The following is a 13814-nucleotide window of genomic DNA, read 5'->3' as shown; positions in this document are numbered from 1 at the left end:
CGTCAAAAATGTGCAAGTAGGTCAATGTAAAGGTCAAAATTTGTTTCGGTACACAAAACTATGCATGTGGTCCAAATTTGAAGGCTGTAGCTTGAGAAATGTGAAAGTAGGTCACTAGGTCAAAATCAAGGTCAAATTTCATTTCGGAACACGAAACTATGCATGTGGTCCAAATTTGAAGCCTGTAACTTCAAAAATGTGAAAGTAGGTCACTAGGTCAATGTCAAGGTCAAAGTTTTTTTCAGTGCACAAAACTATGCATGTGGTCCAAATTTGAAGGCTGTAGCTACAGAAATGTGAAAGTAGGTCACTAGGTCAAAATCAAGGTCAACTCATGTAAGGTTCATCTTGCCACTCAAAAATATACATGTGGTCCAAATTTGAATGTTGTAGTTATTGACAAGAAGATTTTAAAAGCTTTTCCCTATATAAGTCTATATGAACCATGTGACCCCCGGGGCGGGGCCATATTTGACCCTAGGTGGATAATTTGAACAAACTTGGTAGAGAACCACTAGATGATGCTACATTACATATATCAAAGCCCTAGGCTTTGTGGTTTGGACAAGAAGATTTTCAAACTTTTTCCCTATATAAGTCTATGTAAACCATATGACCCCCAGGGCGGGGCCATATTTGACCCTAGGGGGATAATTTTGACAATCTTAGTTGAAGACCACTAGATGATGTCACGTACAAAATATCAAAGCCCTAGGCCCTGTGGTTTTGGACAAGAGGTTTTTCAAAGTTTTTCCCTATATAAGTCTATATAAACCATGTGACCCCCGGGGCGGGGCCGTATTTGACCCCAGGGAAAGAATTTGAATCATCTTGGTAGAGGACCACTAGATGATGCTTCATACCAAATATCAAAGCCCTAGGCTCTGTGGTTTTGGACAAGAAGATTTTCAAAGTTTTTCCCTATATAAATCTATGTAAATTATAGAAATAAACAAAGGACCATAACTCATTCATAAATTGTTGAACCAGTCTGATTTTCAGGGGGACACAACTAGGGTACCAATACATCATTCTGACAAAGTTTGGTCAAAATCCCCCCAGTAGTTTCTGAGGAGATGCGGAGATGCGATAACGAGACATTGTTAACGGACGGACGGAATGACGGACGGACAGACAACGGACGCAGAGTGATTTGAATAGCCCACCATCTGATGATGGTGGGCTAAAAAGCTGCTGATTGATTGTTTACACTAGTTAAATAGTAATTTCTATATAAGTCCTCTAAAATCAAATTTAACTTTGTAATGACTAAGTCAGACTGATGTTGAAAATATAACTCCATTTGTAGGGAGCACCCTAAGAGCTTGTATAAATGAGGAGTCTTACTTGAGAGCATCCAGCAGGTCGTCTAGCGTTTCTTCACTTCCTGATACACCAAACGCACCTGCTGAAAAAAAATTTGAGATGAAAGGTTCATTACCAAGCAATACAAAGTTCCTTTCTGAAGCAAAAAAAGAAAATATTTCACTACAAATATCATCTTTTCACAGATCAGGACCTTTGTGAGAACATCTTTTCACAGATTAGGACCTTTGTGAGGACATCTTTTCACAGATCAGGACCTTTGTGAGGACATCTTTTCACAGATCAGGACCTTTGTGAGGACATCTTTTCACAGATCAAGACCTTTGTGAGGACATTTTTTTCACAGATCAAGAGCTTAGTGAGGAAAAAAGATTCACTTTAAAACGTCTAGCAATATTTAAACAAGACAGGGAGTGTAATGTGGCACTCTTCGTCACCACCCACTTTTATTCCAAGTTTAAAGTCAACATCTTGAATAGTTCTGAAGTATAGTTTTGAAGTTCTACAAAATACAAAAGACAAATTTGAAAATCAAATTGAGACCTTGACCTTTGACCTACCTAACTAGTTCATTTTCCTGAATACTAATGCAAAACAAGAGGGCCATGATGGCCCTATATCGCCCACCTTAGTAGAGTTGTTTGCTTGAACAAATTTCTTAGCTAAAGCTTTAAAAACAAGAAAATTAAAAGAGTGGGTCAAAGTAACGATTATGCAAGATTACTTTTGAAATCTGTAAAAAGTATTACAGGTGGTCCAAATCCTTTTGCCGTCACTAAGAAAACAAGAAGGTAGGTCAGTAGGTCACACTGATGGTCACTGAAAGCCTGTTTAATGATTGGCATGGAAAACTATACAGTCATGTCATCAAAATTTCAAAAACAAGAAAGTAGGTCAGTAGGTCACAATCATGGTCACTGAAAGTCAGTTTTAAGATCGGTGTGCAAAACTGTATATGTCATCCAAATTTCAAGGCTGTATCTTCAAAAACAAGAAAATAGGTCAGTAGGTCACAATCATGGTCATTGAAAGTCAGTTTTAAGACTGGTGTGCAAAACTGTATGTCATCCAAATTTCAAGGCTGTATCTTCAAAAACAAGAAAGTAGGTTAGTAGGTCAAGGTTACAGTCAAGTGACCCCTAATTACTTGGGGTCATATGGTAATTATAATTAAACAGTCTAGGAAATATGATCAGATAATTTTTGAAGTATTAATTCCTACGTAACTCATAAAAACTATGTGACCCTCGGGGCGGGGCCTCTTTTTACCCCAGGGGCATTATTTGAACAATCTTGTTAGAGACCCACTAGGCAATGCTACATACTGAATATCAAAAGCCTAGGCCTTGAACTTTCAGTCAAGAAGATTTTTAAAAGTTTTTTCCTATGTAAGTCTGTGTAAAACTTGGGACCCCCAGGGCAGGGCCTCTTTTTACCCCAGAGGCATAATTTGATCAATCTTGGTAAAGGACCACTAGGCAATGCAACATACCAAGAATCAAAAGCCTAGGCCTTGCAATTTCAGACAAGAAGACTTTTTTTTTTCCCTATATAAGTCTATGTAAAATTTGGGACTCCCGGGGCGGGGCCTCTTTTCACCCCAGGGGCATAATTTGAACAATCTTGGTACAAAATCACAAGGCAATGCTACATATTAAACATCAAAGGCTAAAGTCTTGTGGTTTCAGACAAGAAGATTTTTAATGTTTCTTCCTATTTAAGTCTATGTAAAACTTGAGAACCCCGGGGCAGGGCCTCTTTTCACCCTAGGGGCATAATTTGAACAATTTTGGTAGGGAACCAAAAGGCAACGCTACATACCAAAATTCAAACAAGAAGATTTTTTAAAGTCTTTTCCTATATAAGTCTATATAAAATTTGGGACCCCCATGACGGGCCTCTTCACCACATGGGCATAATTTGAACAATCTTTATAGAGGACCATTAGATGATGTCACATGCCAAATATTGAGGCTCTATGCCTTGTGGTTTTGGACAAGAAGATTTTCAAAGTTTTCCCTATATAAGTCTATGTAAACCATGTGACCCCCACGGTGGGGCCATATTTGATCCTAGGGGAATAATTTGAATAATCTTGGTAGAGGACCACTAGATGATGCTAAATACCAAATATAAAAGTCCTATGACCTGTGGTTTTGGACAAGAAGATTTTTAAAGTTTTTCTTTTTGGTTGCCATGGCAACCAGAGTTCTAAATGGAATTCAATAATATTATTCTTTGAACAATCTTTTAAGAAGACCATCCAAGGAACAGCCCTGTGAAGTTTCATTAAAATTGGCCTGATGGTTTAGGAGGAGATGTTGTTTAACCCTTAGCCTGCTGCAGGCGAATTTAACAGCCTTTGCAAACAGCTGGGAACCAGATCAGACGCCGATTAAATCGGCATCTGATCAGGTTCCAAGCTGTTTGCTACTCTGACAATATTTCTTCCAATTTTGGAGCAAATTGAATGAACTTTACAATTTTAGCAGATGACATTTCCAGCAGACGACAATTTATCTAGCATGCTAAAGGTTAAAGGAAAGTGTGAATGGACGGACATCAGACGGTTAGCAATCATAATAGCTCACCATAAGCCTTTGGCTCAGGTGAGCTTAAAAACATAAAAAGTGTAAAAGAGGTTTTTTTTCTAGTGGAGGAAGGTGGGGGGGGGGGGGGGGGGGGGGGGGAGTGTAATGTGGATTGGTGTACTCTTCAAATAACCACCCAACAGTATTCCAAGTTTAAATCAATACCTTGAATAGTGCTGAAGTTGTGCTTGGGACACAAAATACAAAGAACAGATTTGAACTAAATCTGTGACCTTGACTTTTGATCTACAGACCAAATTCATGTGCTATGCACATCGTCTCATCACCACCTACCTATAAGCCATGTTTGAAGTCACTACTTTAATTTGTTATCGAGTTATGCTCTGTACACAAAATTTGAGAGAGATTTGACTTTGATGTGAACTCTTTGAACTACAGACCTGGTTCATGCACTCTGCACCTACCTATGACCTACCAACCTTAACAAGAGCTGTCCATAAGACAGCCAAGCTCGACTATTCGAAATATTGTCCCTGAGTCCCAATTTAGAAGCAGGAAAATATTACCCAAAATGTTATATATCAAAAAGAGTTTTAAGTTCAAAAGGGGACATAATTTGACCAAAATGCATATCAGAGTTATGGAACTTGATGCTATCAACTAGTTTTATAACCCTGAAGGCACATGTGAAGTTTCAATTCAATATCTGCATTCGTTTTGGAGATAGTAACTTGCATGTAAAACTTTAACCAGAATTTTTTAAGTCCAAAAGGGGGCATAATTTGCCAAAAATACATGTCAGAGTTATGGGACTTGACCCAGTGAGGTTGGTAATTGATCTACAAAATGAAAAAATAAGGTTTAAAATCTATATGCCTTTAAGTAATAGCTGTATGTACTTGCACGCAAAACTTTAACCAGAATTTTCTAAGTCCAAAAGGGGGCATAATTTGGCAAAAATAAAGGTCAGAGTTATGGGACTCGGAGCTATCAACTAGTTTTATAACCCCGAAGACACGTGAAGTTTCAATTCAATATCTGCATTAGTTTTGGAGATAGTAACTTGCATGTAAAACTTTAACCAGAAGTCCAAAAGGGAGCATAATTTGCTCAAAATACATGTCAAGTTATGGAACTTGACCCAGTGAGGTTGGTAATTGACCTAGAAAAAAAATAAGTTTCAAAGCTATATGCCAATAAATGATAGCTGTACTTGCATGCAAAAACTTAACCAAGGTGTGACGGCGATGGCGAAGCTGACGCCAGGGTGAGTAGAATAGCTAGACTATTCTTTGAATAGTTGAGCTAAAAATGAACATGCCTCCTGACACTGGCCATGTCTGCTTTTTGACAAATTGGAATCATTTGAACAATCTTGGTAGGGGGCAGGCCAGCAGTTTTATCAACAAAAATAGTTTTCCACTACATGCATATGAGGAAAAGTGATCACACTCCCTGGCAGCCGTATTTATTGATGAATTGGAATAATCTGAACATTCTTGGTAGAAGGTCACACAAGGACCATTTGTGTAAATTTTAAAATCCGGCCAGCATTTAAATTAATTTTTTTAAGTTCCACTATATACATATAGGAAAAAGTGATCATACCCTCTGGTAGCCATGTTTTTTGACAAATCCAAATAAGCAGGAGTTTCTTAGGGACCATTTCAAAATTAATCAGCAGTTAGGAAGAAATGCTGTTTTAACATTTTTTTCTATTTTTAGCTCTGACTGCTGCTATGTGAAATCAAGGGGAACTGTGCGAACAAATTTTGGGAAAAGACCACCCAAAGAACATACAGGCCAAGTTTTATCAACTTCAACCTTGCAGTTTTAGAGGACATGTCATTAGAAGAAAAGTGTGGATGGACAGACGCTGGAAAGTGTGTGATCACAATAGCTTATCCTGAGTACTTTGTGCTCAGGTGAGCTAAAAACAGGATATGATACTATCATGCAACAAGAGTAGCAGACTGTCACAAAATACTCCCATCATTGAACTTGGCCTAATCCAAGAGTGCCTGGGGCGAGTTGGCTGGTTATCAAACTTGGTCAAGATATTATGCCCTAAAACATTTTCAGAAGGTTTGGTGAAGATCCGATGAAAACTGTTCGATTTAGAGAGCGGACAAGGCTAAATTCGCAGATTTCAAGTATTTCAAGGGCCATAATCCAAGCGTGCCTGGGGAGATTTGGCTGTTTATCGAACTTGGCCGAGATATTATGCCTACAAACATTATCTGCAAGTTTGTGAAAGATCATATGAAAACTGGAGCGGACAAGGCTCAATTTGCAGTTTTTTCTAGTAATTCAAGGGCCAAAATCCAAGAGTGCCTGAGGCCAAGATATTATGCCTACAAACATTGGAAGATCGCATGAAAACTGTTTGGCTTAGAGGGCAGACAATGCTAAATTTGCAGATTTCGAGTAATTCAAGGGCCATAACTCAAGTGTGCCTGAGGCGATTTTGCTGGTTATCGCACTTGGCCGAGACATTATGCCCACAAACATTGTCACCAAGTTTGGTGAAGATCATATGAAAACTGTTTGACTTAGAGGGCAGACAAGGCTAAATTTGCAGATTTCGAGTAATTCAAGAGCCATAACTCAAGAGTGCCTGAGGCGATTTTGCTGGTTATCGAACTTGGCCGAGACATTATGCCCACAAACATTGTCACAAAGTTTGGTGAAGATCAGATGAAAACTATTTGTCATAGAGAGTGGACATGCTTTTGGACGCTGCCCGCCCGCCACAGGGTTTCACATAATATGCCCCACTCTTTCAGACGGGTGTATAAAAATGGCGCAATCCTGAATGAAGCAGGTTCTGAGCCTGGAATTTCTAGATTGTGGTTTGCACCTTGCCAACACAAATGAGCCATGCCATGAGAAAACCAACAGTGCCTTTGCGACCAGTATGTATCCGGACCAGCCTGCCCACCTGCGCAGTCTGGTTAGGATCCATGCTGTTCGCTTTAAAAGCCTATTGCAATTAGAGAAATTGTTAATGAACAGTATGGATCTTTTCTGGTCGCAAAGCACTATGTTGGTTTTCTCATGGCAGGCTCAAATGTCTTCATTGTAGTAAGACTTATATACCAAATAATGTACATACTGTCTGGTTTCTCTGGCTCGCTACATGTGGCATCTAGTGACTTACTCCCTAGGGGTAGAATTGCATAGAAATGGCTAGGTGACAAGATTGTAGATATCTCTATGGCAACCCAACTTCCTGTTTGAGGTAGAAAATCTCTTTGATTGTCACTGATTGCATACACTGGCTCTTGGTCATAAGTAATACCTGCAAAATATGTATTAATCTGATAATTAAATGAATGTCTTCATGCAAAGTTTAAAACTTAAATACCAGTAGGTTTTATCTCCCTATTTCTTGCTAGCATGTGGTCATGATAGAGATTTCAGGCCAAAGTTTTTACATCTTTTAATTTTTTTCACTTTTTAAACAGGTCTGAACAGCTTAAAACTGGCAATGTCTGAAATCTAAATATGTACATCTATACTGAAAAAGATTGTGTAATTAGAAGGCCTCTAAGAAAATAAAATCCATTTAATCATAGAAATTCTGTTAAGATTTAACTAGAACTGTCACAGGAGTGACTCATACCCCCACCATACGGTCTTGTCACAGAAGAATGGCAACCATAAGGAATCTTAAAAATACTTAGTCTTTGGAGTACTTCATCCTGGGCTTCCACATGTAAGTAATACTAGTATAATACTAGTATAGTAATACTAGTAAATATATTAAATCTCTAATATTAGAGATACACTAAAAGTGAATACAAAAAAGTGTCTTACCGACCCATGTTACCACAGAAAAATGTATTTACTTTTTACATAGGACTTATAATAAAAAAGTTAGAAAAATACCTAAAATACTGAAAATCTAAAAATAGGATTTCTAAAAATAGACTAATTCCTGGAATTTAAGGTGAAGAAACTCCATACAAAAGTTAAAAAAAGGTTACTTCCCTTTGGCTCTAAGCCAATCAGAATGAGATATAGTGAAAAAACATCAAAATTAACCTTAAATTCTAGGTAAAAGGGGACACAATTCAAGAAAAATTAGTGTCAGAGTTATGCACCTTGTGTCACATGATGTGGGTGATGAGGTGGGAACATCTATTTTAAGTCTGAATCAAATCCATTCAGTAGTAACTGAGATATAGTGAAAATACATAAAAATTAACCTTAAATTCTAAGTAAAAAGGGCATAATTCATGAAAAATTGGTGTCAGAGTTATGCACCTTGTGTCACATGATGTGGGTGATGAGGTGGAACATCTATTTTAAGTTTGAATCAAATCCATTTTGTAATAACTGAGATATAGTGAAAATACATCAAAATCAACCTTAAATTTAAAGTAAAAGGGGACATAAATTCATAAAAAATTTATGTCAGAGTTTAAGCACCTTATGTCATATGATGTAGGTGGTGTGGTGGAACAACTATTTTAAGTTTGAATCAAATCCATTTAGTAATAACTGAGATATAGTGAAAATACAACAAAATTAACCTTAAATTCTAAGTAAAAGGGGACATAATTCATGAAAACTTGGTGTCAGAGTTATGCACCTTGTGTCACATGATGTGGGCACATGATGTGGGTGATGAGGTGGAACATCTCTTTTAAGTTTGAATCAAATCCATTCAGTAGTAACTGAGATATAGTGAAAATACATCAAAATCAACCTTAAATTCTAAGTAAAAAGGGGCATAATTCATAAAAAAAATTGGTGTCAGAGTTATGCACCTTATGTCACATGATGTGGGTGATGAGGTGGAACATCTATTTTAAGTTTGAATCAAATCCATTTATTTATAACTGAGATAGAGTGAAAATACAGCAAAATTAACCCTAAATTCTAAGTAAAAGGGGACATAATTCATGAAAACTTGGTGTCAAGAGTTATGCACCTTGTGTCACATGATGTGGGTGATAAGGTGGAACATGTATTTTAAGTTTGAATCAAATCCATTTGGTAATAACTGAGATAATAGATTTCGGGACGCAACGGGACGGGACGGGACTGGACGGGACGCGACGGGACACGACAAAACTGACTCCTATATACCCCCCTCAAACATGTTTGGTGGGGGTATAAAAATTTATATTGACTGTTTTTTTATTAAAATCATAAAAGGTCCATGACAATGTAAGCACTTAATATTTGAAACATTAATGCAGTTTTAGTGTCTTGAGCTGACAGAATGTATATTTCTAAATGGAAATCTTTCAACCCTCAAACAAAGTGTCTTAAAGATATGACGACATGGACCTTTAGCTTGCTGGCGACAAGTGGTTTTTTGCCTTTGCGACCAGTGCAGACTAAGATCAGCCTGCACTTCCATGCATTTTGATCATGGTGTGCACTGTTCTCTTTTCAGTCAGTAAATTTTCAGTGAACATCCCTTTGAATAATAAGTGGAACTGCCCAAATTGAATGATGGACCAGTCCATTTTAGAAATTTAGCAGGGTAAAGGTTAATCTCTCCAATCTAGTCATTCAATAAGGTTATGTCTAATAAGACATTTTTAACGCCTTTCATCTTTTACCCATTTTATATGGGTATGTCAAAACAGACCTCTTTCAACATCCAACCCATTGCTTTTATGCAATTCAAAATAGATATGCCTTCATTAGATTTTTCACCATTCCATGGATATATCTGAACAGACATCTTTCACCGCTGCCATCCAATTACCTTTATTTTACTCAACATGGATATGCCAAAACCAATCCATCGCCTTTACCTGTTTCAACATGGATGGGTCAAAGGGACATCTTTAACCAGTACTAACATAGCACCTTTTACCTGATTCAAAGATATGTGCCTTCCATCTCCCATGCACAAAGTCTATATCTGAATTATAACACTAAAATCTCTAAACATTCAAACCTTGTGCCATTACCTGATTCAACATGCACATGTCTAAACAGACACCTTCCACCTATCTAACCTTTTGTCATTGCCTGATTCAATACTGGCAAGTCAAATTCAAACTTTCTCCTGTCCAATCTAGAGACATTGATTCACCATAGATATTTCTAAACAGACATCTTTCACTTATCCAACCTAGCTGCATTACCCGTTTCAACATGAATATGTTCGCTTATACAATATAGACACCTTTCACCTATGAACCTAGTGCTATTAACGGACTCAACATGTATGTCTACACAGACTCCTTTCACCTATGAACCTGGTGGTGTTACTAGTTTCAATACACCTTTCACTTATCAAACCTAGGGTTACCCAATTTTAACATGGATATGTCAGTGCAGAATCACCCTCCATCTAACCAATTTAACGTCTTCACCTGATTCAAAATGGTTTTGTCTAAATGGATACCTTTAACCTATTCAACATTATGTCTTTACCTGATTTAAAAAGATCATGTCTAAATGGATACCTTTCATCTATTCAACATTATGTCTTTACCTGATTCAACATGGATATGTCAAAATGAACATCTTTCATCTATTCAACATTTGTCTTTACCTGATTTAACACGGACATGTCAAAATAAACACCTTTCACCAATTCAACATTATTCATCATGGATATGTCAAAATGAACACCTTTCACCAATTCAACATTATGTCTATACCGGATTCAACATGGATATGTCAAAATGGACACCGTTCACCTATTCAACATTATGTCTTTACCTGATTCAACATGGATATGTCAAAATGGACAACTTTCACCTTTCAACATTACGTCTTTACCTGATTTAACATGACTATGCCAAAATGGACACCTTTCACCTATTCAACATTATGTCTTTACCTGATTCAACATGGATATGTCAAAATGGACACCTTTCACCTATTCAACACGGATATGTCTAAACAGACATCTTTCACCAGTCATTACCTGATTCAACATGGATATGTCTAAATGGACACCTTTCCCCTCTCCAACAATCTCTGCCTGTACTGAAAAACTTGCAAAGCCTTTCTTCATCTTTAGCCTCTGAAAGCAGAAAAGAATCATGAAATAAGAGGTAATGAAATACTTGAACATCTGAAGATATCTGAGCATTTTTCAGTGCTCTAACAGATACATTAAACATACAAAGGAAAAGTTTGTGCTGACCAAATTTCCCTTTAGTTCAAGGGTTCAAAATAAATTAATAGGATAAGGATTTGATTATCTACCGAAAATTAAATATTATGATGAAGAAATTCCATTCTTTCATCAGTTGAAAATTAAATACTTTCTATATATATGTACAATCTTAGTCTTTAGCCTAGACAGTTACCGTTGGGAGTAATTTCCCTTTACCGGAATGGTGAAAATTGTAAACAAACTTGTTCTTAAGTTAGAAAATTGTCTATACCTGTGTATAATATGCACTCACAATTAGGGGGTAATCCCGGGGGTAAAAAAAAAACTGCGTATTATACCTAAGTATCTACGGTAATAAAAACTAAATTGAACAAATTTAAGAGGGAACCTTATATTGATGCTACAGATCAGGTCTGATGAAGATCCATCAAGTGGTTCATGAGAAGTAGTCACTAAAAGGTATTTTTATGTTTAGCCCTCGCATCCCCTAAAATGGGCCAACTGTCCCCATTTAAACAAATTTGAGAGAAGACCTTATAATGATCCTACATACCAAGTCTGATGAAAATCCATCTAGCCATTCATTCGAAGAAGTTGTTTAAAGGTATTTCTAAATTTAGCTCTTGCTGTCCCCAAAAGGGGCCACGTGTCCCCAATTGAACAATTTTGGTAAAGGGTCTTACAATAATGCTACAAATCAAGTTTCATGAAGATCCATCAAGCAGTTCGTGAGACGAAGTCTTTTAAAGGCATTTCTATTGTTAGGTCACACTTAAACAAGAGCTGTCTCCATAGGATGACACATGCCCCCGATGGCACTTTGAATGAATAGTTATGGCCGATGTTAGAGTTTAGGACCTTTGACCTACGGAGCTGGGTCTTGCGCGCGACACGTCGTCTTACTGTGTCACACATTCATGCGTAGTTATTTTAAAATCCATGCATGAATGACAAAGATATGGAGCGGACACGCCCATCAATGCACTATCATGAAAAATGACCTTTAACGTCTAAGTGTGACCTTGACTACGGACCTGGGTCTTGCGCACGACACGTTGTCTTACTGTGGTACACATTCATTCCAAGTTATTTGAAAATCCATCCATGGATGACAAAGATATGGACCGGACACGCCCATCAATGCACTATCCTTTAACATCTAAGTGTGACCTTGACCTTTGAGCTACTGACCTGGGTCTTGCGCGCGACACGTCGTCTTACTGTGGTACACATTCATGCCAAGCTATTTGAAAATCCATCCATCGATGACAAAGATATGGACCGGACACGCCCATCAATGCACTATCCTTTAAAGTCTAAGTGTGACCTTGACCTTTGAGCTATGGACCTGGGTCTTGCGCGCAACACGTCGTCTTACTGTGGTACACATTCATGCCAAGTTATTTGAAAATCTATCCATCGATGACAAAGATATGGACCGGACACGCCCATCAATGCACTATCCTTTAATGTCTAAGTGTGACCTTGACCTTTAAGCTACGGACCTGGGTCTTGCACGCGACACGTCGTCTTACTGTGGTACACATTCATGCCAAGTTATTTGAAAACCCATCCATCGATGACAAAGATATGGACCGGACACGAAAATTGCGGACAGACTGACAGACCGACAGACTAACAGACCGACAGACGGACAGACAGTTCAAAAACTATATGCCTCCCTTCGGGGGCATAAAAATTGGGAGAGGACCTTATAATGATGCTATAGGCCGAGTTTGATGAAGATCTTTCCAGGGGTTCATGAGAAGTCTTTTTAAGGTATTTCTTATTTTAGCTCTAGTGCCCCTAAAAGGGGTCAAGTGCCCCATGTGAACAAATTTGGGAGAGGACATTATAATGATGCTACAGACCAAGTTTGATGAAGATCCTTCAAGTAATTCATAAGAAGTCTTTTAAAGGCATTTCTATTTTTAGCTTCAGTGGCCCCTAAAAGGGGCAAAATGCCCCTATTTGAAGAAAATTGGGAGAGGACCTTATAATGATACTACAGACTAACTTTGATGAAGATCCATCAAGTGGTTCATGAGAAGAAGTCATTTTAAGATATTTCTAATTTTGGCTCTAGCTGTCCATAAAAGGGGCCAAATGTCCCCACTTGAACAAACTTGGGAGAGGATTTTATGATGCTACAGACCAAGTTTGATGAAGATCCATCAAGTGGTTCATGAGAAGACGTTTTTGTAAAAGGTTTTTCTATTTTTAGCTCTGGTGGCCCCTAAAAGGGGCCAAGGTGGACCATTTGAACAAACTTGATAGAAGTCCATGCCAGGATGCTACTGACCAAGTTTCGTGCAATTCTGACAAGTAGTTTCAGAGAAGATATTTAAGTAAAAAATGTTGAAGCAGGAAGAAAGATGATGGACGACGGAGTATCCACCTGTACTAATAGCTCACCATAAACACAGTTCAGGTGAGCTAAAAAGAGAAATACTTGTTCTGGGGGTGAGGGGGGGGGGGGGGGAATGATGGCTGTAAGTCCTCATTAAATGGTGTTAGTTCCTGATAATCAGTGCATAATTAAAAGTGTCAGTTCTTTTAAACTGTCCTTCTATTTAATAATAGTCTGTACAAAAGTAGTAAGTAAATATGTCTTCCTAAACTGTCCAAGTACTGATATTTCTGTACAGAATTAAACTGGAAAAATTGAGGTCATGGTATTTGAACAAAAGTGCATTGAATGGACATGTTTTGTTTTTCTATTTTTAAGTGACCATGACCCCACTGACCCATACAGGTATTAAATACTTCTGCTTCTATTTTATATGTAAAAATAACAAGTTATAACATATTTTCATCAGCATTTCTAGCCTTTTGCT

At 37.8% G+C, this 13814-nt stretch overlaps 1 protein-coding gene across 4 annotated transcripts in view; it reads right to left on the bottom strand.

The window, feature by feature from the left end:
* The window catches only part of LOC123530424 (uncharacterized), a 132475-nt gene that overhangs the window by 20983 nt on the left and 97678 nt on the right, over positions 1-13814 (bottom strand). For 3 of the 4 annotated variants that reach the window (XM_053521551.1, XM_053521554.1, XM_053521553.1), the window contains 3 exons: positions 10783-10881; positions 6994-7179; positions 1348-1408 (listed from right to left, as the gene is read on the bottom strand). In XM_053521551.1, the coding sequence (XP_053377526.1) occupies positions 1348-1408; positions 6994-7179; positions 10783-10881 (346 nt within the window). The remainder of the gene's footprint in view (positions 1-1347; positions 1409-6993; positions 7180-10782; positions 10882-13814) is intronic. The other variant, XM_053521552.1, reaches the window with a different exon arrangement.

The sequence above is a fragment of the Mercenaria mercenaria genome, chromosome 13, assembly GCF_021730395.1.
Source record: "Mercenaria mercenaria strain notata chromosome 13, MADL_Memer_1, whole genome shotgun sequence".
NCBI lineage: Eukaryota > Metazoa > Mollusca > Bivalvia > Venerida > Veneridae > Mercenaria > Mercenaria mercenaria.
Note: the sequence above shows the minus strand (reverse complement) of the source record. Positions and strands in the feature narration are given on the sequence as shown.